Source organism: Lissotriton vulgaris, chromosome 6 (assembly GCF_964263255.1).
Source record: "Lissotriton vulgaris chromosome 6, aLisVul1.2, whole genome shotgun sequence".
Taxonomy (NCBI): Eukaryota; Metazoa; Chordata; class Amphibia; order Caudata; family Salamandridae; genus Lissotriton; species Lissotriton vulgaris.
In genome coordinates this window covers 1072639044-1072665557 of record NC_141694.1, presented here as the reverse complement: position 1 = coordinate 1072665557, position 26514 = coordinate 1072639044, and the positions used below count along the sequence as shown (strand labels likewise).

At 47.3% G+C, this 26514-nt stretch overlaps 1 protein-coding gene across 1 annotated transcript in view; it reads left to right on the top strand.

Moving 5' to 3' along the window:
* Positions 1–732: 732 nt before the first annotated feature.
* Positions 733–26514, top strand: part of PSMB1 (proteasome 20S subunit beta 1) — a 77335-nt gene continuing 51553 nt past the window's right edge. The window contains exons 1-2 of the mRNA XM_086927137.1: positions 733–994; positions 15358–15465. Of these exons, the coding sequence (XP_086783263.1) occupies positions 894–994; positions 15358–15465 (209 nt within the window). The 5' untranslated portion in view covers positions 733–893. The remainder of the gene's footprint in view (positions 995–15357; positions 15466–26514) is intronic.

Below are 26514 nucleotides of genomic sequence, written 5' to 3'. Positions count from 1 at the left end.
ATTACCCTGAAATTTCCAGGAAGGAGCTGAGGTCGGTGATTTAAAAAAAAATGTTGTGTGAAGATCCATCAAACGGCGCCAAAGTTATTGACAAATAAAAAATGCTTTTCCTATGGAAACTCTGATTTAACTTTAACGCTCAGCCCTTCCCATCAAATAGCTGAATGAATGTCACCCGTTTGAATGGCTAGCCTCTTCACTTCCTGAATTTAGGAAGCTGGTCATCTTTTATATATGTCAAATTCAAATATGCATGACATCATATTTTACCCAATACTTTAAATATGCGCTTCAGATCCAACATTGAAGTTCAGTGACATCTATAATGTCCTACCTTTAAGTGTCTGTTGAGATGGACGGTTGCCGTTCTAGTTTTTTCCCCTCATTGTTTTCACCTACTCAATATCCTATGGTGAAACAAACGCCATTTTGAAAGAACATCATTTGTGTTTCGGTTCTGGGACAGTTGTTGTACTTTGCCTGAACTTCGGAAAAATGAACTGTTAGACAGATGCACCTTTCTTAAATACGAGCAGTAAAGTAAATTTTGTACTTCAAAAAGAGTATATCTTCATGAATAAAAATAGGCATGCCTCTTAAAAAGGATACAAAATTACTGATATAATTATATTATGTTATGTTCAGATGAAAGTTTAATGTTATCTCCACCTGGCGGTTAGTTGTTAACACTGGTTGAAGCAGTGATAATTGGGGATATCTTTCGGTTTCGAAAGGAAGCAGAGCCTGATATCCGCTTCCGCTTTCGCGCCATCTTGGAATGAGACAGCATCAGCAGCCCTCGGCAGCGGGTTAAGCGGTAGATCCAACGCAGTGTTAGAGCTTGGGAACAGCACGTTAGCAGCCCCGGAGAACAGTGTGAGCTGAGGTAGACAATGCTGTCAATCCCGCGGCACGAGGAGAGTCTGCGCATGGCGGACTATCACTACAGTGGACCTGTAGAACACAGATTCTCCCCATACACCTTTAACGGCGGGTAAGGCTTGGAGGAGCTGGGGTGAAATTCGAGTGTATTCCCTGTCATGTATAATGTGCATTACATCTCGGGAGGTGTCAAAGAGACTGAGTGTTGCGATCTGTTTCTAACCCCCCCCCCCCCCCCCCCAAACCGCCCCCTTGGGGATCTTCGTGTTCATTTTAATAAAAGCTAGACACTATGATTACTTCGTGTAGTAACCATTATTGTACCCTACTAAAAGTAGCTTGCCACACCGAACACGTCAACAGTTGACATAACCTGAATCTAAGAATGCGTTGATATTCTTTGGAGCGAAATTTACATGTAATGCTCCCCACTGATCCTCTGAACATGATGTTCGTTTGGGCAGTAATAAAGTCAGTTACTTTACTTTTGCATTTCCTCCCTGTACAGATGCATTTTAGAATTGAATTTCTATTGCAGAGGTCTTCAATTTTTTTTTTTGCTCTGAGCCCCTCCTAATCAAAATGTTTTGAAGTCGGTCCCCCTCCAGAAATGTAAGTGGAGAATAGGAGGAACAGGAGGGGCAGGGCTGGGCGGAGAGGACATAGCTTGTGTGATAATTTCAGGGGTATTTTTCTGTATTTCATAGTTCACACTAAATGGGAGCTTCATAAAAGTGAAAATATATCAAACAGAAAGTCAACAAAAACACGAGGCCCCGTCCGTAATTGGGGTGTTGTGGGCCTGGGTTCCAATGCAACTGCGGTACAAAAGGGGGTGGTAATGGACGGAGCATCTGAACCAATCAAACACTCACACCCAGTCAAAAGATCTGGGTTTAATCCATCACTGTTCTTTAGCCCACTCTGCCACCCCAGTTCAGACATGGCCATATGCAAATCAGTCTGACCCTGTGCCTCATGGGAACAGTCCAGCCCGAACTGCCAAGCCATGCCTTCCCTGAACTGGAAACAAGCTTCCGAGGACCGGTTCCTGGCATTCCAGCCGTCTTCAGCCTGGCTTGCTTGAATCCAGTGGCAAAGTGAGCAAGGGACTCACGTCTGAGCATACCCTGCCACACTTATGGCGGCCAAAAGTGGTACAAAAGGGGGTGGTAATGGAATTAGGGGGACCGTACGACTACTGCTGTGAATTAGGGGGACCGTACGACTACTGCTAGCAAGGAAAATGGGTTTCCACCCTGTTTTTTCTAGTAAGACAGCCACAATTGTGGTGTGGCCTGGTCTCGGTGCCACTGCACCTGCACTAATAGACCTTTTTTTAAAATATAAAAAAACAGCAGTGGCAAAGTCTTGGGTCTCTGCAGTGCGAGAGCTATTGTCGTTGTCAGTGTCTTTCTGCCATGTTGTATGGCAGCACATGCGCTGTTCAGCATGGCTGAACATAATGGGGAAAAGCGCTATGGCTGAGTCATTGCTCTTTATTGTCTGGAAGGAGCGGAGGTACACGGAACAAAACATGGGGGTGGGCAAGCAACACAACATGGGAGAGGCTGTAGGGCAGGTAGTGAGGAGGTAAAAAAAGAGCTACGACACAGCCAGCAGTGTCTGCTTTGTTTTGTTGCATGGTTGGGCTAACAGGAGTGAGGTGTAACCACATACAGGAAACAGGTGGCAAGGAGCAGACTTGTATGTGGAAAAGTTGAACACTAACGAGGGGTTTTGGGTAGAGAAGAAACATGAGTGGGTAAGGAAACAACACAGATGGGGTGGCGAGTGAGAGGGGAAAGAAGCAACACAGATGTGGATAGGTATCTCGACATGCATTGGACGAAAATATATTGGGGGTGTTGGAATACTGAAAAAAATCGAAAATCACCCTCTTCCTGTAACCTCTTTGAACCCACGTTGCCATTTTAAACACAAGTTCAGCAAGTGTTTTTTTCTATTTACTATGGGAATGACTATTAGTTGGGTATGGTGCTGAGCTCAGACATCATCTCACAGAATATATAAAGTATTGTAATGTAAAATCGGCCAGGCCAGGCTAAAAGAGGACTAGACAGTAAAAACATCTAGGTTTACATTATTATTTTTTTAAGTAAAGTGGGGTGTTGCAGCACTGCGCTTTCTGACTAAAACATGCATTAAACAAGCATTTACAATGCAATGGTCTCTGCATTATTTAAGGTAGAGCTATTGGCATTGCTCATTACGTTTTTTTAAAAATCATAAATAAATTGCATTGTCATTTACATTGCGATAGCTTAATCGTTAAATAAATGGCATTGTCATTTACAATGCCAATAGCTTAATCGCTCGCATATGCATGACCTATTGCATTTACACACACAGACAGAGCCACACACACAGACAGAGCCCCACACACACAGACAGAGCCCCACACACACAGACAGAGCCCCACACACACACACACACAGACAGAGCCCCACACACACACAGACAGAGCCCCACACACACACAGACAGAGCCCCACACACACACAGACAGAGCCCCACACACACACAGACAGAGCCCCACACACACAGACAGAGCCCCACACACACAGACAGAGCCCCACACACACAGACAGAGCCACACACACACAGACAGAGCCACACACACACAGACAGAGCCCCACACACACACAGACAGAGCCCCACACACACAGACAGAGCCCCACACACACAGACAGAGCCCCACACACACAGACAGAGCCCCACACACACAGACAGAGCCACACACACACACAGACAGAGCCACACACACACACAGACAGAGCCACACACACACAGACAGAGCCACACACACAGACAGAGCCACACACATTCCACTACAAGGCCATCACATTTACTGAACTGAGCCCTGAGGCTTTCACAGTCTGCAGAAATTGATTCATTACAATATGAGTGCAAGGCTGGCTACCTGATAGCTTGCTCAGGGTAGCCGGTTGGGCACAACAGCCCCCTCTTTGTCATACTGTCCAAATGGCAGAGAGCAGTCATTGGCAGTAGTGTCTGTTCCTGTCTCATTAGAGCTCAGACCCATGTTTCTATTATGCATCAGGCCCTTGCTTGCTGTCCTCTCTCCGTGACCTCGGACTGACCCACAGTTTGGAAAGGCATATCCATGCTGACCGCATGCATCTACTTCTACTCCCTCCCTCAACCCCAGCTGGAAGAAAATGGCACTTGAAGGCTGTGTGGTTACTACATCTTGTGAATCTACTAATCTACAGACACAAGTTATTGTTGGGACTACTTCTCCCTGCCAGACTCGCTCTCACAAGAGACACGAAACTGACACTTGCGAGAGAGGCCATGAACTGAATGAGCACATTCCCATCAGACTGAAAAAGGGGTGATATGCGCTGGTGGGCAGTGTGAGGAGGCTTGCACTGTCATGGAAGACATGCACACCATCAAAGAGCTGTTCACCACACCCCCTAGACTCGCCTCACTCACCACCACCTCCCCTCTCAACATGCTCCCCTCCCGTCCTGACGACGCTCCTAAGCCATGTCCCTCGCACCGGACCGCGATCCCTGCCCACAATCGCAACAACCGTCCCCTTCGCACATGCAACCCTCACTCGGACCTCGACACTCTCTCCCTCCTCCGCTCCTACGACCAAGCTCCCCTAAACCTCACAACTGCCCCACACCTCCCCATCCCCACAATACACTCAAACCCCCGTGATCCTCCACTCTTAACAACAGAATATCCGTCCCAAATAACCTTAGAAAAGTCCCCCTCTCTCTAGCACCCTCTTCCTCTCCAGACACACCCCGTCTCAAATGCACTCTCCTAAACTGCAGATCGGCTTCTAAACACTCCGCCGCCATCGCTGATCTCATCCTAAGATTGGACCTTGACCTAATCATCCTGACTGAAACCTGGTTAACCGAATCCTCTACACCTATAATGGACATTCTGGTCCCCCCTAACTACCACATCATTAGGCTTGACAGGTCTGGCAAGTTAGGTGGCGGAATCGCATGCATATACAGGAACAGCTTTTCTGTTCTGAAAGTCCCCGTGCCGTCCCTACCCTCTCCAACTTCCTACGAATACATCTGCCTCGATATCATCAGTGATGGCAAACCGATATGCTCTCTCCATAGCATTTACCACCCTCCCAGAGACCACCTCATCTTCGCCCAGCAAATGATGGACCTGATTTCAACCAACGCAGGACGACAGCTCACCCAAATATACCTGGGCGACTTCAACCTCCATTGGAACGATCTTAACGATGCGGTGGTAAATAGTCTTAAAAGCTTCCTCAGCGCCCTGGACCTCACACAATTATGCAACAGCCCGACCCACGAGAAAGGCTCTATCCTCGACCTTATCATCGCCAAAGAGGGCGCTACCCAACTTGAGGCTATTCAACCCTGTGACTGGTCAGACCATCATATTGTCACATTTCACATCAATGAAAAAGTCAAACTCAACTCTGTTCAACCCACCAGACCTAAACTCTGGAAAAGAGACCTGAAAAGACTCAACCCATTATCCTTACCCCAGAACAGTCGCGACCTCCTACTCCCCCCTACTGGCGTTACAGATGTCCAATCCCTGACTGACCACTATCTTAGCGCAGTGACCTCAATAATTAATGAGGCTGCTCCCATGCAGCTAAAAAGAGTCTCCGCTAAAATCTCCAAACCATGGTACGACGGGAGTCTCAATGAAGATAGACGAGCCATGAGACTGGCAGAGCGCACCTGGAGGACAGCTCCCTCTGCACTACACCTGAAAACCCTGAAGAAAAAGAGAAACGCCTACTTCAGGAAAATAAAGCGCTCGAAAGCAAACTTCTTCAGCCTCCAGCTTGACCAAGCAAAAAATCGCCCTAGAAAACTGTTCGAGTTAATCAGAACACAAGCCAAGGAACAACCCCAACCTCTCAGTACCTTGCACGAAGCACCCTCATGTGAAGACTTCGCCACTTTCTTTACCCAAAAAACTGACAACATAAAGAATGATCTCCGCACGGACGCAAGACTCCACAGCACTCTCAACTGCATAACACCCACCGAACCTAAAAAGAATGCAACATGGTCAACCTTTGAAACCTACTCCGAAGAAGAAATAGGCAAACTGCTCAACACCTTGAAACCTTCCAATCACCTCTCGGATCCCCTCCCTGCTAACGCTGTCAAAGATTTCATCCCACTGCTACTTCCCCTCTGGACTAAAATCATCAACAGCTCGCTACAAGAAGGAACTTTCCCTGACTCCCTCAAAGTTGGACAAGTCACACCTTTGCTAAAGAAACCTACTGCCGACCCATCCGACCTAAACAACTACCGTCCCATTACCAATATTCCCACTCTCGCCAAATTATTGGAAAAATGCGCTCAACTACAACTGACTAAACATATCGACCTGTTTGATCTCCTCAACCCGCATCAATCAGGCTTCCGAGCAGGACACAGCACTGAAACAGCGATGACGCACATAATTGACGACGCCCTTCAAATTCTAGATCAAGGTGATACCTGCCTCCTCATCCTGCTTGATCTCTCTTCGGCATTCGACACTGTCAAACATGAGAAGTTACTCGATCTTTTGAGCACAAGAATGGGTCTTTCTGGGACTGTTCTCAAGTGGTTCACCTCCTTTTTACACAACAGGTCGCAGAAATTCAAGAGTAACAACCGGATGTCCTCTCCAATACCTGTGTCGTTAGGCGTCCCACAAGGATCTTCCCTATCACCAACACTGTTCAACCTAGTTATGGAACCTTTCACCACCTTGCTCCAAGCATCCAATGTACTTTTTCACATGTACGCAGATGACACCCAACTATATCTCAAATTACAATCCCCCAACGACATTTTACTACTGAACTCTACGATCAGAAGCACCCAATCTTGGCTTGCTGATAATCATCTCAAACTCAATGCTCTGAAAACAGAATTCCTGCTGATCACACCTCCCACGAAGATCCCCATCACGCAAACCTGGCTCAAACAGTTAACTGCACTCAATGTCCAACCCATCATAGTGGACTCAGCGAAATCTTTAGGCATAACCCTCGACTCCAACCTTAACATGCAGCATCATATCAGCAAGGCTACTAAGGGAGCGAACTTCCAAATCAATACACTGAGGAAACTTAAACCCTTCCTACCAGCCAAAGACTTCCAAACTGCAGTACAAGCTCTAGTAATCCCTCGAATTGAATACGGCAGCACCGCCCTTTGCGGTCTCCCGTTAACCAGCACTGCACCCCTAAGAGCACCCTAAACGCTGCAGCCAGACTCATCACTGGATCAAAAAAACACTCGCACATCACCCCTGATCTGAAAACACTGGACTGGCTGCCTTTTGAAGCCAGAATACATTTGAAAATCGCCTGCATGACACACAAGGCTCTACACCTGAGCTCTCCCAGATACCTCACTCAGAAGCTGTCAATCTCTGGCGGCTCTAGAATCACTAGAGGCACAGACAATCTTCTGCTAAAACCTCGAAGATTCCGGAAGGTAAAAACCTATAAACGCTCTTTCTCAGGAATGGCACCCAGGATCTGGAACTCACTCCCTCCTGAAACCAGGCTCATCTCCTCCTTCACACTTTTTAAGAAAGAAGTAAAAGCTATTTTTATGGCCAAATACACCTGACCTATTAGCGTGGATTTGGAAAGACCCTACTCCGACCTGTATTACTTTGTTCGAATTCTATGACTATGTATTTCACCTGAATTATTGTTGCTACTAACTATCTACGCACACATTTAAATCGCTGCTCGAACTATATGACTATGTATCTCACCTACTGACTATCTATGCACACATTCAACTGTTATATTTGTATTATTGATGTGCTGTACTACTTATGTGTAACCCCACTCTCTTGCTGGCATTCCCAGCCGTGTAAAGCGCTCTGATATCTGCAAAGATCCTGTTCGCGCTATATAAAACTTTCAAAATAAATAAATGGAAGAAGCAGAACACCAGGAAGCACACAATCCAGCCATCTGTCACCTCCCGGGGAGAGGTAAATGGATTAGGCAAAGCCACAAAGGCACGGGACGTCCCCTCAAACGGGCCATTGATTAGCACGTCCACTCTAATCTGCAGCACCGTGGCCAGTCCCAAACACAGCGCAGGGGCGGCTGCATTTCAATGGCATTCCTGACAAACATTATCATTTTTAAAGCGCACGCTCAGATGAGTTGAATGGATAGGCAGGCACAACTTATCACATACGTATCCTGAAATAAAACTGCAAATCAGTCCCGTTATATGCAAGAACAGGCTTTACCCCTGACCACAGTAACCAGTTGCTGATAAAAACAGCCTGCTCATTGATACATTATTTGGGGTTATGTTATAGCCCCCCTCCCCCAACCCCACATAACCCAAAATCACGAGAAAGTGGCCAGGCACGGTGACCCCGGGCTCCTCTCCCACCGCCCGCGGTAGCGCCCCCTGCTATGCATCTCGGGACATCAAAGTCCCCGATAGCAACCGGCACTGGTGCCCTGGACGTAGCCCGGTGCGTAGGGTGGTCATCGGGGACTGGATGCGAGGCTGGACTTCTCGAAGGGGTGAATTTAGCAATCCAGCCCCTGACCCCGTGCCCCCCTCCCATAGTCTGGAATTCCAGACATCTGCGACGGGCAAGGGGCTTTTCCGGTTGCTTTCTTCAGGAAATGAGAAGGGGGGTTTAAAGCAAAATACTAGTGGTGTGGCACACTATGCTAAGCACAGATTTGTAGTTTGTGATTATAAACCACGCCCTTAATTACATCCCATTTCTCCCCCCCCCCTTCCTGTTTTTTCATCCCACTTAAAGCCCTGCTGGGTTCTTGGTCAGGGGCTCACTGATGCCTAGAGGATATCCGCTACCTCTAAATGCCCAGGCCTCTTTTCTTACATCTTTGCACCACACCCCGAGACCTCCTCCCTGCTCAGGCTGTTGTCGTTGGGCTGACAGTGGCTGGGCGCCGTCATAACATCCTGCGTCGGCTGTGTGTCTCGGAGCGTAAAGAAACTGAAGTACAGTGATCCATTGAATGAACACACGAAGGCGGGGGGAGCTTCTATTTTTGTTTTGTAGTTCTATATAGCGCGAACTCGACCCAAAAGTATTGGAGCGCTTTACATGATCACCAGTTGCCTTACACAAGTATACATTCATTTTTTGGTAAACACGGGGAGATTAAGTAATTTGCCCAGAATCACAAGATTTTGGGCCGACGCTGCTGAGACTCGACCCTGGTTTCCCAGTTCCAAAGTCGGTAGCTCTGGCTGTTAGGCCACATCGGTGCAGTGGTACTGGGCCCAGGGACCTGAGGGCCCACTGAATCCTGATTATTGGTTTATTAGTAATATTCAAACAGGAGTCGGGGGCATTTCTTTCCTTGGCCTAGGGCCTCTGAGACACTGGCTTCGCTGCAGACACGTGTAAGGTAGGATAGCCCAGTGGGTCAAAGAATTTTCTGTAGAGATACGTGAGTATCCTGCAGGCCATGGGTAAAAAGAACAGAGAGGGCGAATGTGCCTGCTGTTGAGATCCGTCCTTAAGCTGCGGAATGCAAGTGCCAGTCCCTGTTGGGTAGATCAGTGGGTTAGTGTCGTGATCTAATGTGCGTTCTGCAAAAAGTTGTATGAAACCCGCAGGTTACAGACTCAAATCACAGTTAGAGCTTTGGGGACGAATGCGCTTGCGGCACACATCTGCGTGCAGCTTGCATGTCACAGGATAGGATCCCAGAAAAAAAGTCATCTGACTCATGCAGTTACTGTAGAGCTTTTCAGCAACCTGACAGTCGCAGGTTCAAATCCAGCTACGAAATCTCGGTGGAATAGCTCGCTGGCTGCAGAGATCAGAGCGCAAGATGTATAAATGTCACTGAGAAGCGGCAACTCTCCACATGTGCTATTTAACTGGGTTTAACACCTGGAACTCTCACAGATCTCCACGACGTGTATTAACCAACCACGGAAGCCTTCTACTGTAGTATATGAAATAGGTTTACAATTTAGTGTACCAAAAACGCTGCTGCGTAGAGACACTGCACGCCTCTCTGTCTACGTCCTTGTCCCTTATGGCTGGGGGTGGAGTAGAGAGCTGTTCCTTTCCCCAACCACCATGTCCTAGGGCTGCGCCTCAGTCTTCTCTTCTTTCACTGATGTGAACTCACCTCAAGCCCTCCAGATGTTTGCACTGAAGCCTGAGCAGCACCAGATGTGCTGGGGGGCCGCCCATCCGCAACCAATCCTCTTAGGCTGGTATATTTAGTATGCGCCTCTAAGAGATAGTTTCAGACCAGGAAACGTAAAACACCCCTTCTCGGGAACAAAACACCTTTTGAGGCAGAGGTCAGGGAGCGCCGGCTCTTGTGCCATCTACCCGGGCCCATTATGGCTCCGATGTCACCCGCAGGGAATGGGCGATTGTGTGGAGGGGCTGTGCCCCTCCCCCAGCAGGAAAAGGAGGGAGGAAGGACTCAGACGCTGTCCAGGCAAGAGGAGGTCACTGTGTACAGAACTTTTATTTTTGCATTTTTTTTTAAATCGCAAATTCGATCGAAGGTATTGGAGCGCTTTACACAAGCACCGTTCACATTACACAAGGTCGCATTCATATTTTTTTAGACACGTGGTTTGCCCTGAATCACAGGGTGGCGAGCTAACGCCGAGACTCGAACCTATTCCCAAGTCGGTAGTCGCCATATTCTCTCCCTTTATGTGCTTCCCTCCCCCCATTCCCAACAGATCCAGGAAAGATGGTTCAGGCTCTAAAGAACCGCTGTGCTCCACAGCATCCTCGCGGCGCCTCCTGCTTCTCAGTCCCTCCTTGGTCCTGCAGTCTGTACCCGTCCTCCGAAATCAACCCAGCCCGTGCGGGGCAATGGGAGAGCAGAAAAAAACCTAACGCAACCACGTTTCTCCGAGGCAAGGCAGAAATGTCTCGGAGAAACACACGGTCATTTTGGGATCCGGGGGCGTGTTTTTTTAGGTTTGAGTGACTGAAGACGTCACAGATAGAAAGAACCTAAAAAACACTCCCCCGAATCCGAAAAAGACTGGGCTTGAACCGAGTGACACCCCTCTCCAATGGCTGGCCACCGTTTAGGAAGCCAGCCAATGGAGAAGAGGGGCGGGTTCCAAGACCCCTCTAAGAAACATTAAATCTTCGGAGCTCTGCCCACTGTTTACGCAGTCCTCGACCTAAAAAGGAGAAAGCTAAAGCTTGAGAAATATGTGCGCTTAGGCAGAAACAAGTCACATCCTTTCCTTTCCTTAGGAGGCGTACTGTCTTCCGGTGTTGCACTTGCTTATAAACGGTTTTGAAATATTCATCCATCAAACTAGATACTCTTGTGTGCTTGGGGTTTAAAATTTGAGGAAAGGACCCTACTTTTTTTTTGGGGTGTATAGTTGTGGAAAGATTTCAAGTAGTTTACTGTGCACACTGGACGTCATTGCCTGCTTTGTGGGCATTCACTCTTTCAGGGCACAAATACAATCCGCAGTTTTTTTGCGGCCATAAACTTAGACTAGTTCAGTTGAAACTGCAAACATCACCCATGTGCATCTCTCTTCGTGTTTACTTGCTGGATATTTTTGGTCCTAAAGGTTTTTTTTCCATACTGCTGGTGTAGCCTGTCTTTCTTTTTATTATTACTGCAACCCCACCCATCCCTCACTCTCATTGTTGCTTGTTGTTTTTTTCAGTGTATAGTTGTTTATTATTCCTGCATCCCTATTGTTAGTCCTCCCTCCTCTCCTCCTTGCTTGTTACTTTTTAAGTCAAACCTAAGCTGCGCAAGCTCAGTCGCTCGGCATGCTTTATTCAATCTGTGAGCTTACAGCCCAGCTCCAACTTCTGATTGGCTTTTGTAAGTGTCCTTTAAAAAATACGCTGCTCTATGGGGCGCTTCTTGTGAGTACTCCAAACTTCTCCCTGTGGCTAGGACTTCCCCACGCATTAGGTTGGCTGTTGCCTGTCATTTTATTTATCGTAGCCTGCAAATGGCTAAAGACGGGCGCATGTCCCATCTCTTTAGCAAAGGTTTACTCCCAGAGCGTTTTGCTCTTGGGAGCGAGCTGCGGCGCGCAGTGGTGGCAGCTGCATTCCTTGTGGTTCAGGTTACATGTGTGCATTCCTGCGCCTCCTCTGTACTTTCCCAGAGACAGGTTCCGTCCTCCGCCGAGCTCTCCTAGCTGCAGTAGCAGGTCCCAGCCTATATGCACCCTCCCCCGTCGGGATCACAGTCTGTTTTCTACTCTCCTCGGTCGCCTGTCTTGCGATCCTCTGTGCGTTCCCGGTGCTGTTTTCCAGGCTATTGTTTCCCGGGTTCGAGGCTCCTAGCCACCAGGAGGTGTTCTCTGTTGTCATCGACTAGCCTCTCCGCTCATGTGACCAGAGGGGCGGGTGCAACCAAGTCCTCTGTCCCCATGTTCGCTCCCCCCTCCCCCCCCCTTCTCTGCCCGCTGCAGTCCTGGCTAGTGCCTCCTCCGCCCCTTGCCTGCCCAGTTTCCTTGCAACGTTACGTTCCCTGCATGCCTGCTACTCCTTATCTCCACAGCCTCCCTACCCACACCCCTCTCTCTGCAGCAGAACCCCCCTGCTCCCACTCTACTCGCCCACACCCCAGCCTCGGGATCCGTGGCCACTGTCATTGCGGGGCAAAATTGTAAAGTCAGGAGGTGTTGTACTTTAGTATGGGAGTATAACAACTTTCCATCTCAATTTATACAGTGCTAAAACCAGAAAGTGACATTGAAGCACTAGGCTGGTCCATATGTTGCACCATGTTCGACAGACACGTATTGAAAAAAAAAACTAGAAACTCACTCGGTATTTAAATGTTTGTTTTCTGCTTGGATGAAACGGGATCCGAGGCGGACCTGCTGTCTGGCGACCTTTCCCATCACAGGGGAGCGAAAAGCCGGTAGGGCTGGGCCCAAGTAAGCCGCTGCTGCAAGTTTCAGAGGCTGTAGCACCTCCGAAACTCTCTCCAATTCCTGTACACCAGCTCATGCCATGTCACTCTGGTTTCCAATGCAGAAAGGATTTCCTAGTTTACAACAAGCTACCTTTACTATTCCACAGACCAGTGAATTAGACAATCTTGAAGCTCCACTCATCTCTGCAAAGAACAGCCTACTTCAATGGTGTCAAAGATTACAAGTGATGTCAAACGTTGCACCATCTGTTCAGTAGGGCCACAAATAATGCAGCGCAATGCCGTACATTTTGTGATGGTATTACTTCCTTCATTATTTTGGCATTTCTACTCATGGTAACACTGTTTGAGCGAAGATTTCCCCTCATTAGCACCAGTTTAAGAACCAAATACAGCCGTAAGGAATAAAAGGTGGCCAGTCAACCTTTGCGAAGGGCCTTCCACTTGCTGGGAGCATGTGTTGCCATGTTTTTAGTAACTTTTGAACCTTGTTTGGAGCTTGAAACGTCTTTTTTGTGCAAACCTGCACATGACGCAGCATTGTGTGTTAAATGTGGCAAACGATAATGACAATCGCATAATTCCAGTGCCTCGCTTTAATTACCCTGTGCGTGCCTAATATCTGGCCTTAAACAGTTTGCAACAATATAATCGCTTCAGCAGCATCTCTGCGTTTGATTAAACAGTCTGACAAACGATGGACAGCCGAGCTGGCTAGCCCTTTGTAGGCGAGGCCCCTCACACACCCTTGACAGCCTCGCCGTCTCTTGCCATGTGTCTCAGGCTGAGAAGCCCCGCCTTTGTTTTTCACTTAATACATGCATACAGCCACAAAAACACCTATTACCACAGCAGTCCAGCCGGGGCCAAACACGTAACCTCTGTCCTCAAGTGTCAGATGTCAGCGTGGTGATGCACCCAACCCCACAAACACTAGTCCTGGGGCCCTCTGTTAATCCTCATGCTACTCAACAAAATAGTGTATTGTGGGGCTGACAGTACCCATACCGGGCACCAACGCCACTGTCTGTGTGCCTGGAAAGCTGTGTATTTTGCTGTTCACCCTATGTTGGAAGGGTATGCCCAGACGTGGGTCCCGTGCTCACTAAGCCACGAGTTAAGCTATCCTGGCTGAAGACGGCTGATAGCCAGAAACCGGTCCTAGGATGCTTGATTTCGGTCCAGGGAAGACATGGCTTGGCAGTTCAGGATGGACTGTTCCCATGAGGCACAGGGTCAAGACTGATTTGCATATGTCCATGTCTGAACTGGGGTGGCTTGCTGAGCAAAATAACGATGGATTAAACCGAGATCTGTGACTGGGGGTGAATGTTTGCCATTGTGCAACATTCCGTCCATCATCTTGTGTGTTTTGCTGTTCACCCTATGTGGGAAGAATATGCCCAGACGTGGGTCCGGTGCTCACTAAGCCACTGGAGTTGAGCTATCCTGGCTGAAGACGGCTGATAGCCAGAAACCCGCCTAGGGTGCTTGATTCCGGTCCAGGGAAGACATGGCTTGGCAGTTAGGGCTTGACTATTCCCTTGAGGCACAGTGTCAAGACTGATTTGCATATCGCCATGTCTGAACTGGGGTGGCCTGGTGAGCAAAATAATGATGGATTAAACCCAGATCTGTGACTGGGGGTGAATGTTTTGCCATTGTGCAACATTCCATCCACCATCTTGTGTGTTTTGCAATACTTTTTCTGTGTACACTTGCCTATATGTTTGTGGCTACACTGCAGCAAGAGGGACCTCCGTCCAGGCCATATAATACTGTGGCAGAGGAATGCTCTAAAATCGGTGCATCTCTCAGAAATACTGAAGTGCAGTACTTTTTTGCCTACAACAATAGGGTTGGCATTTTTTTGGAGAGCACCCCCGAATAACTTATCGTTCAAATAGTGCATTCTTATGATGTAAAGTTCACAGCCGATGAGTGAGACTTGTAGTGTGTACTCCAGCAGAGAGGGGCATCTGAGCAATAGCTGAGGTTCCCTACAAGTAATGGTACTGGGCACCATTTATTCAGTACCCTCTGCTTCATTACTCTTCAGCTTTTTAAACTTAAGAATACACACACACATTTCTCGTTTCGTCACCTCCCCTGTTAGCATGTCTAGTGCTCCAATCAATTGGTAAAGCACATTAACAAATGTGAGACCTATTGGCTTTGCCAATGTTTGTTATACATGTTTGTTGCAAAATGTCTTAATAATTAGTGTGTTCCTAAAATTACGTGGTGGAGGATACCTTTTTTTGCTTCTTTTCTTTTTCTTTGGTTAGCTTGTAAATAAACTCTTGCCCGTTCATTTAACCTCTCTAAAAGTTAGTGTTTTGTTAAGTAAACAGCAGCCCAGTGTGGTCGTTCATGAGTTGTCAGCATGTGAAGGTCTTGAGGTCTGCACTTTGGTAACCTTGATAGATGCATGTTCCTTTTGTACCTGCTTTGAGATTGCTAATAGCTTGTATGCTGTCTCTCATCCTTATAATTGATGTATTTTTTTTTTCTTTTTTCAAGTACGGTGCTGGCACTTGCCGGCGAAGACTTTGCCCTCGTTGCTTCAGACACACGATTAAGTGAAGGTTATTCGATTCACAGCAGGGACACTCCAAAATGCTATAAATTGTAAGTGTTAATTTATTCATGTACTTTAGTGGACATGTGTGCTTAGAATGAAATGTTACTGTGGTTGGCTCTAGATCGACTGCCACATTGTTTAGTTGATACAAATGTGATTTATTGTTGAAGGGTGTTATATGTTTGAGTTGATCAATTGCTTCTGTGCATGAAGATTGTATGTAATTTGTTACTCTGGGATCTACGTGAATGTCTAAATTGATTAATCTAAACCAGAATTTTTTTGGCCACTTCTAAATTCTGGTATCATATTGGACAGGTGTAACCATTATTTAACATAATTTTTTTCTGCTTGTGCTGTGGGACCTTTGTTGAGTTCACAGTTTGGAAATGGTAGCTACAGCAATTTGGTCTGGAATAACAAAAACAAGAACGCCAGATGAGCGACTACAAAGGACTCCAATACCATGCCGTGTATAAACTATAAAGACAAAGGTCACCCTTACATTGAACCCAACAAGTGATCATATAAGGATGCCCATCAGTCACCACACGGAACCGCCCTTCATCATTTGGGTTCCTTTTCTAAGACCACTGATGGTGTTATCTATTATCTTTCTCATGGGTGGCTATGATTGTAAAAACCATCCCATGATCAGATAGCTTAACGTGGTCTTGTTCCTCAACTGGGACGATGTTACAAAGGGGGACTGATGTCGTAGGGCAAAAATAGGGAAAAAACAGGAAAAAAGTGTGTGAGATAAAATTGGATGAGAGGGTGCTGAAAGTGACTTTATTCTGTTGCAACCCACTTTACCAATATTAAAAAGTAGACGAGGACAACCCAATTATTCTTGGATCATCTAAATGTGTTTTAAGGGTCAACATGTTTCAGCAATAGTTGACACAAATTGTCATTGCTTTCGTCAGGACCACAGTAATCTGTTTGCTACTACGAAATAGTGTTTGAAAAAAGACAAACGTGCTCAAAATTATAAATAAATATGAAAACCGTTACTCAGATCACCTGTATCCACTAGATGTCTGTATTGGTGACTTCACCTTTCCAAGTAGGAGATTGCTGGAAATAGTGAAAACATGGAGATATTAGACTGAAGTCTTAGTAGAGAACATCGCATCCTTGTAAATGTATGAAAGTACTAGGTTGCAGCTATTCAATCCTAGTGCAAAGTAACATATATTTAAGCACAACCATAGACACATTTTATATGGTGCAAGAATCTCAAACATTGGATGGAATTGTCACAGTAACCAAAGGAGATTAACATCTTACCCCACTTGGAGGATGTATGGACCTCACCCCACCTGGCCACGGCTCAGGGTAAAGGGGAAGCACCGCTCTAAAAGGGGCAAAAAACAGCAAAGCTGAAAGTGCCACTTGTATCTCGTGTGTTCAAACAATCAGAACTAAGCGCCTGAAAGCGCCAAATATTATTCCACTCAGACTGTGTAGCTACATTGATTTAATTAAATAAACGACCAACTATCCTACTAGAGTGAGAGGACACAAATAGAGGATGTTCGACTAGGCGCTGCATATTTGTAAAATGCGCCGCACTACTATGCAGATATAAATGCTTGTCCTCAGTGCTGTTAAGTACCAAGTGCCACAGTCGCGGTATAGCGCTGGAACTTGGTTTCAGCAAGCATTCAAGGCATAAGTTCCTGCCCATCCGTCTAACAACTAAAGATCGTGTACGCGACCTCCAACAGCTAGTTGGTTTAAGCGAGGCACCCTACCTGTCCGTCGATACTTCGTATCGGCATCCGAGCCGATCGGGGAGGTGAGGGAGCCCGCCTACGCCTCTGTATATGACGCTAAGCGTCATTCGTTGGGCGTCGGTCACGTGGGGTGAATACGCTACATGCTATTGGTTGGATGTAAGGCCAATAGGGACAAAGGACTGATATTGTCCAAACAGTGTAAACAAACCGTGCTGTTGTAGATCTGTATCTAAACACACTTTTTTTTTTAAAAAAATTTTTGTAAACCTTTATTGTGCATTAGGCAAAGAACAAATACGGGCCCACAACCGACAGGCCGGCCACGGATACGTTTGTTGCACCAAAGCAAGCAAGACGGTGACACAGTAACACATTAGTACGACATGCGAGCATTTAAAAGTTACACTGTGAAACATGTGATCCCGCGTCCCAGGAGTAATGAAGGTTCGTTTTACATTTTAATAGCAGCTATTGAAATTCGACATTTTAGTTTTTTTATACAAACAGAAGGCTAAAAAAGTGGAGTCCGTGCAGGCGTGAAATGACAGTAGCAGCAAGTTTACCACGCAATCAAGTTACTCAATAGTCAAGCCCCTCACGGCAGCATGGCAGCTCGAAAGTAATGTAGCAGGAGTTACACATCAAACATCATATCAATATCCACCGCCACCCACCCCAAAGCTACAGCAGACACGGACTCAAGAAAAAATAAAGAAAGAGAGACAAAACAAAGGAAAAATTCAAGGCACCATAGAAACCGAAATCAAGAAACTAAAATCCCATCCCCCAACCCCCACCCTACACGCATGCAGAGGCTACGGCCTACCCCCCCCCCCCCCCCCCCCCCCCCCCAGCAGTGTGTCTGTCGCCCAATAAACCCGAAATATAGGACAAGGAAGAAAGAGGAGAAAAGAATAAGGAAGAATTATAACACCTAAATATAGAGAGTAAGAAAAGAGCATTCTAATCTATAACTCACATAAAAAAAAAACAAGTCGAGAGGAGGTCAATTCCACATACTCCCGGTCCCCACCGGCCCCATAAACATCCCCTACCCCAATTATCATGAGCACGATAGAACTAGTAAACAATACTACAAATGGGGAGAGTCATTTCTAAATGTGTATACAAAACAGACAGAAAGCAGTCCCAACCCAGTCCCCGCCCGCCGGTATGTCAATTACACTAAAAGAAACCGCCTAGCCCTGGCCCTACCGTGGATGTCCCCCCACTCCCACCCCCCGTGTAAAGCCAACACCCTCAAAGACAAAGAAACAAAATGGCCGCATTGAGAGAGGGGGAGGGACATGAGCGCAAAATGGACGTCGCCAGCCTCCAAGAAGGTCATTGTCCTCAGTTGTAAGTCCCTCCGATGCATCCAGACAGTACAAGTTCCACAACTGGGAGAATGGAAACCCCAAAGACAGAGCAAGCAAGGGGGCGAGAGGCCATGTATCTGGTGCCCAAAACAGTGGCGATGTTGAGCAAGGCAGAAAGTCCGTCTCGGAACGAGAGGGAAACAAAGTAGCACTAACCGGTCCGATGGGTGGCCTTGAGTTGCAACAAGTACCGGTGAAAACAGTAACAACATTGCTACGAACCCTCGGAGACATTGTATCCCAGTCAGCCAACTGCAAGGGCAATTCCAAACTTTGTGGGGGACAGACCTTCCGCTCCCGCCCCAGGTCGATCACAATGGCATCAAGCTTCTCGCCCAGTGCACGATAGCCATGTTCCAGCGCCGATCGTAATTCACCCAGAGCAGCCATAACATCACCTTTAGACCACACAGTCTGCGGTTCCTTTAGCTCCAAAGCAAAGGAGGATGAATGTGATCTGGCCCCCAGCGTGGACGTGGGATCGCAGTTCCAAGGCGAGGACGGGCAATCCTCCCCACGTCGCAAGTAAACAGGCGTCGCCATCTTGCCGACGATCTAGTACTAGAGCTGGGGGGTGGGGGGTTCGCGAGGCACTACCGATGATCAATGCAAGCCCTCGGTGTCTCCAGGGTCATCTCTCGGCCAGCGGTTTTCGCAGGGAGCCGAATCGACGTAGTTGGTTAGTCAGGGCGGAGGGGGGGGCTCGCCGATGCCAGGCAGGAGCAGCGATGGGGTCTAAGCAGCACTCCGTCGGTGCACCACAAAGGAGTCTTCCACCCAACGCGTCTTCGCCACGCACTCGCGCTACAATTTCAATGCGCGATACAACCTTGGCAGGCTGTGCAGGACATTCTATGTCTTGAGCAAAGGCAGCGCTCCCCACACTCCGGCTCCAAGCGAACAGCCCGGCCGTCACGGAGCCCCAGAGGTCCGGCGGTGCGCAGTGATACAAGCAGGGGTCCAGGGCAGGTAGGCAATTCCAGGATATCTTCGGTTACCGGGCAGTCAGAGGACCCGGAGGAACGCTGGCGAAGTCAGCACACCTTACCGCACGTCCCGCAGGTGATTTGCTTCAGGATATCGAGCAGGATTCCGGTGCGGGATTAAAGGGCCGGCGGAGCCGAGAGCCTACACGTCCGCTCGGGTCGCCATCTTGGCTCCTCCCCTCTAAACACACTCTTAATGCCCACATGAGTTATTTATTATGGAATTAGAAACAGTAGATGTAAAATGTTAAATCTAAAGCCACATGCTAAATAAATAGAAACAAAGCAAATCCTTGTTATAGAAGCTAAGCGTCATTCGTTGGACGTCGGTCACATGGGGTAAATACGCTAAGCGCTATTGGTTGGATGTAGGACCAATATGAATGAAGGGCTGGCATTGTCCAACCAGTATAAACCAACCGAGATATTGTTATAGATCGGTATCTAAACACAATCTTAATGCGCACATGAGTTATTTAATATGGACTAAGGAGCGCAACATTAAATGTAAAATGTTAAGTCTAAAGCCACATGTTAAATAAACAAAGGCTAAGCAAATCCTTATTATAGACACAAATTTTTTTTGATATAGACACAGAAAAATATTTCTCTGATAGGCAACGACAGCACCATTGAGTCAATGCCCCGTGTAGTGTTCTGGAGACAATGGCGTGCTGTACACTGAAAATTCAGAAAAATGTCTCAAGATGTCATAAAACGAGGATGGCATCAGTGAAGATGATGTATGTATAGTGTACAGTATATATACAGAATCAAAATGCTGATCCGTCTCGGCCAAAGTATTGTGAAATGCGCATATTTACTAGTTGGCATGAGACCCATGTTAATGGAGATCATAAACTGCCCCATGGTATGTCATCATTGAGCCCGCCCCGATTCGTGCCCATTTTAAACACCCACTTTTGTTCTTTCAATAGGAGGAATCTGCCGATGTAAGTGATATGTGCCGGGATGTTTGGTTGTACGATGACTGTCCACTGGAAGGCCGTGGATGGATGCTGTGCCTCCAGAAAATGATTTGTTAATTTGGTGGCTTGTCTCTTACACCTAATGGTGCTCTTGTGTTCAGATATTCTGACACGGATCTTGCGAGTGGTCATGCCCACGTATTTGAGACCACAGGGACATGTAATCAGATATATTAGATTATCACTATTGCAGTTCGTGAATTTGTTCTGGATCCATGGTCCCATTGTGCCAATGTCTATCTCTGTGGATTTCTTTGTTTGTGGGCAAGAATGACATGACCCGCATGGATGGTGACCTGTTACTGGGGGGAGATCCCATAACGTGCCCAGAGCCCTGGGTTCTTTCATGCGTGGTCTGGTATGCACCAGACGATCTCTGAGATTGGGACCTCTTTTAAAAGAAAAAAGAGGCACCTGTATGGTGGACTGGTCAGAATTTAGAATGGACCAATTACGTTTTATCAATTTCTGTATTCTGTTGGATAGAGTCCCAAATGTGGTGACAAACGTTAACCTTTCCAGGGGGGGCTTTTGAATAGCTGGTTCTAGTAGTGCCAACCGGTTATTATTCGCAGTACTGTTGGGGCCGTATCAGAGTGTGGTCTTTAAATCCCCTTTGACCCTCCTTACATGTTTATTGTTGTAGCTACAGCAGTTTAGCATATTTACTCGGACAACTTTGTTACAAGAAGCGTGGGTGCTGTAGCGTTATCCAGATTTTGCCTACTGTGTTAATGTTAGCAGAACCTTTAAAGCGCACGGTGACTCTACGGGAATCCTGGCGCTGAGATACATATAATCTACCGAGCCTGAGTGCAGTAAGAGATAGTATACATTTACAGATGAGAGGAGCTGAAGTTATGCTCTAGGGAAGAGCTAAGTCTTTAGTTTCTTCCTGAACTGCATCAGGTTTTCCATCTGTCTGAGATCATTTGGGAGTTGATTCCAGAGCTGTGCCGCTGCAACACTAAAAACCCTTCTTCCAGATTTTATTTTTATGTCTCGCGCCTAGTGTTGTAGTACCCAGCATAACACCTCTTGAAAGGGCTTTAGAAAGCAAACCACACTCTTGTGCGTGTGGTTTTGCTTTCGGCTGCTGTAATTGACTTTCGCGTGCTTTAAAAAAAAATACAGCACACAATTGGACAACTGTGGGACAATGTCCCGCCTTTACTCCGCCCATTCCCACTGGTGGCCAGCACGTGGAGCAGTGCTCGTTCGCCACTTGCAGCGCTCCTCTGTGGTGCGCGCGCACCACTACTGTTTTTTTCATTACTTTCATTCCGAGCGAGGTGGCCACTTCAGGGATACCGCGCTCTGTTAACTTTTTTTTGTTATTACTTTGATTCCGAGCGCGGTGCCCGCTTCAGGGGTCTCCTCTGGTTTTTATAGGCGGATCAGACACTGGCACCCAGAGGAGCACAATGTTCTTGTCCCGGGAGCAGAGGGGTGGGGGGCGAGAAGACTGGCCAATGGGCAAGTGCTGGTGGGGGGCTGCAAGCCTGATGTCACTCAAGGCAAATGCAGGACACACTCCTCAGCCAGAAGCAGCCAATGGCAGGCAGGGAGTGGGAGCTCTGCCAAACTCACAGATCCAACACTGCACACAGTGACAGTCTTGGAAACAGCTGGCGAGGAAAACCGACCAAGCAAACCCCAGCGGCAGAGAGAACTCTTTGAAAAGAAACACACCCTGCCCAGCGCCCCGCCCCCACGAGTACTCCAGCGGGATGCATCACTCGAGGGTTTTAATGGCTTTCACAAACACATCAGGATTTTTTACCCAAAGTAAACACTCACTGTGAAAATGCACAGTATCATCCCGCACTCACTTATCGAGGTGCCAGCTCCTGAGCATCGTCCTCAGCACAGGGAACAGTGATTTACTGTGTGCAAACTGGCTTCCTGCATGTATAGACTGCACATAACCACACTGTGCGCACTGCTCATCTGTGTGCACATCCTGCGTTCAGGGCGTGGTTATGGGGTGCAACGTGTACATATATTGCACGCTGGCATAGTGTGCACACGCCTGCCTGTACAGATGCAAAGTCCACGCAGTTTCACATAGTTGTCAATGTATGGTGGGCCATTACATAAAAAAAACCACTACTCACGTGATGTCTTTACATCCCACTAGCCAGAGGTATAGATTATACTTGTGTCGGGGTGTGCACCAATCTGCGGTATTCACATCTCACTGCCCATAGGATAGAGTGCATACATGTAAGGGACGTACACACAGTCACAACCTGCTGTCTGCCAGCTAATGATTTCACGTATGTGAGAATGTGAGACACACATTGGGGTGGGATGTATATAAACGATATCTCCTAGACTAGTTATGGCACAGCTCTGTGACACACAAACGCTTAGCCTGACCATGGGCTTTTTGCAGTGAGTCCCCCCCTTTAACTTGTGTAACAGCCCACCGTGTTTAATTTCTCGTATGCTGTAAACTGCTGATATAAACAGTAGGATCTTACTGTTTAAAAGGGTTGTGTGGCCCCCTCGCTCTTGATTTATTAGTAAACTACTGATAGCCACTGGGTCTGGTTCAAACACAAATAAAGTACATGGATTGATGAACTGCTTGTGCTCAGCCCAGTGGCAGTGAATTGTAGGTTGTGCGCTTGTGCAGGTGGTCTGCGTGCACATCCAGCGGTTTGCTTGACACCGACTGTACATCTGTGAAAGGAGACATGCGCCTCGGCTACTGAGGGGATGGGTGAACCAGAATGACACAACATCACAAGGGTGTCCGCAAAACAGGAGCTCTTGTGATCCTTTTAAATCAGGTCTGGTGATCTGTACATTGTGAAATGTATATTTATTAACCCCACTTCAATTTTCAAGAGCTCCTGGTGGGCCCACATTGCAGTGGCCCCCCTTCCCTTGCACTGCACTGCAGCGCACTATGCACTCTTCTTGGTGATAAAGGCTGTACTTGTGTAATGGGGCACTGGCCATGTGTGTGCAACTTACTGTGTGGCAGGAAGTAGGTTGCACACACTTTTGAGGGCATCTAGTTGGTAACTCACTACCTCAGGGTGGCACGTATGTAAAGGATGTTGTTGTATATCTTAAGAGAATTGCACGCCTATGGAACATACACTTATCTGTTGAGTATGCAGAACTGAAGAAATATGGATCTGCGCCGTTTTTGCAGTCTAAAATGAACGTGCACTGATGTGCCGTATCAATCAAATCAAAGAAGGATTTATTCGATTTGAATAAACAAACAATTATAAAAGCTCAAAGTTAAAAGCAATCTTCCAATTCGTACAGACATACTTTCATTATTAATTACATTTATAAAAGTTAAAAAGATATAAAATTTACAAAGCCATCATACAGTAGGATTTTTATAACGGTCCATAACTCATTAAAAGCAATTAGGTACACTGTTGTTTCCTTAGACTCAAAACAATTTTCAGGAAATTTGTTAATCTATAAACAGTGTGCTCATTCTTCAAATATTGGAGAGCCAAAGAAGCAGGACGGCATTGACGTAGCCCGCAGTTTCAAAATAGTAACAAGAAAGGAGGTCCTAGGTGGAGAGTAAAACCTACAGAAACAAGCATTTGCAATGCAATAAGTCTCGCATTATTAAAGTTTGATCTATTGGTGTTGCATTATTTTGCAATGCCAATAGCTCAAACTTTAATAATGCGAGACCTATTGCATTGCAAATGCTTGTTCTAAATCTGGGCACTCTCACCAGTTTAGCTGAAGAGGAGCGAAGATTACAAGAGGGAACATACCATTCAAACTTATTCTGCAATGGTAACAGCCCAAATCCATGCAGGTCCTTAAAAGAAAATACAGAGCAATTTGAATTGTATCCTCTGTGGGACTGGGAGCCAGTGAAGCTCCAAGCAAGAAAAACGGACTCATTGTCGGTGAAATTGCTCTCCCTCCCTTGCAGCTCCACCATTAAGTGAGGCCTTCCCTCGAGCCCCTGCACTCTCGAGTGTTGGTGTTTGAGGCCCTCCTCCACCCGCAGGTTTAACCTGCGCCTCATCCCTGGTGGTCCAGTGGACCTCTGTCTCCATTCTCTTGCTCTGCTTTTTCTCCTTTTTTTTAACTTGTTTTTTCCCTCACTTCTGTCTTACCCCCCGCCCCCCCTTCACTCTCCTTCTGGGTCTTCACCTCCATTTTCTGTCGTTTTACCCTCATCTCAATCTCCTCCTTTCACTCTCCTGTATCCTCTGTCTTTCCTCCACTCTATCTTGCACTTTTGCTGCCTTATTTGCACTTTTCTCTCTTTTTGCCTGGCGATCCGCTGCGCAGCAGCGTTCGCGCAGGCGAAATCTTTTGTGAACAGTATGTGGCTTTGTCCCACCTCTCTTTTCCATTGGCTAACTCCATAAATGGAGGCTAGCCATTGGAAGAGAGAGGCGTCTGTCATTGTCCGAGGCGTTCCGGCGATTTTTTTTTTTTTTTTTTTTTTTTTTTTTTTTTTTTTTTTTTTTTTTTTCCCCCCTCTCTGCCCCTTTGTGAACGTCATTGCGGCGGTGGGCGGTTGGTTTTTTTTTTTTTTTTTTTTTTGGCCTCGGCATGTTTTTGTCATTTCCCCCGACCGCCGCCGGAAGAAGGTTGTGCGCTCCTTTCTTGTGTAAGTGCTTGTTACAGAGTATAATGGAACGATAGCAGGAGAAAATTGTGCCCCGGGGCCACGTGCGATGCTTTCCTAATTGACATTCTTTTCCAAGGCGGCTTTCGCTTGTTTGTGCTGCACAGAAATGAGGGTGGCCGAGGGAACACCCTGTCCTCGGACAACAGCATGCCCCTCACGGGCACCACTCTCGCGGTCCGTTCCTCGCGCAGAGGGGCGCTCCCTGTGCCTGGTGCAGGAATCCACCTCCAGCTGCTGCAGAGCTCTGGCTCTGCCCGGCTTCCTTCACCTGACCGACCCCGCCCCCAGCCGCGCGCCCTGCAACGCGATCCGCGATCACAGGTCGCCGAGGAGGCAGGTGCGAGCGCTGCCCCAGGAGCTGCGGGGACCGGGCGTTGTAGCCAGCGAGGGACCGTCGGGCAACCAGAAGCGCTCACCCGCACTGCCAGGAGGAAGCCCCAGCGCCCCGGGACATCCGAGCTCCGCCGGGAGTAAACCAACATGGCTTCTTCCCCAGGAGGCGGCGGTGCCCTCCAGGTGAGCCCGGCCCCTCCTCCTGCCCGTGCGGCCCGCATGGCACCGGTGCCCTCTGTCCCCAAAGTGACCGGAGCCCCAGGCTAGACACGCAGCTTGCCAACAAGGCGTAGTTTTCAAACTCAGCTGTAATGTCTCACAGACAGTCTGAAACTTACAACCTGTCATTACTCTTAAGTGTCTTGTTCCTAAGAATGTCTCACAACTGTCCATTCAGTTGCCTCCACATTTCTACTTGTGGCCCTGCAGTTCTGTTGTTTACCTATTTTAGCTAGGTGACCCATTCACTTTTATGTTTGATCCCAGGTTTCACTTTTGATCTGGGCTTTATCAGATTTCATGAAGAATGGCAAGCCTGCACCAAAATACCATATACAACTTTGTTTTGTTTTTTCTTGCCTTCTGCCTTTTGATTGTGCCTGTGCCCGTTCCCGCCCCCATCCCGCTGTCCGTGTGCCCGTTCCCGCCCCCCCCCCCCCCCCTCCTCCCTCCCGCTGTCCGTGTCTCCGGCCCCAATTGTAAATGTTTTTTTTTATTTTTGCAGTATATTTCCTTGGGAAAGCACATTTCTGTAGTTGCATTTGGGGAATGAATCTCTGAAACTGAGATCTGTTTTGAATTTGGGAAGTGCTTCTCTTAGAGACAGCAGCATAGTGTGGGTTGGTCAAGGGAGGCACTTCAATGACTTGATTCATATTGGATATTAAGAACATTTTCCTTGGCTGTGGATCTCTTTCTGATTCGATAAGGGTGAGCATATCTTTTTGGGGTGCAGAGGTGTCTCTGGATGTGTTTAGGAAACCATTCTCTGAGATTTAGACCTGAGAATGGTTTATTTCAGGAGC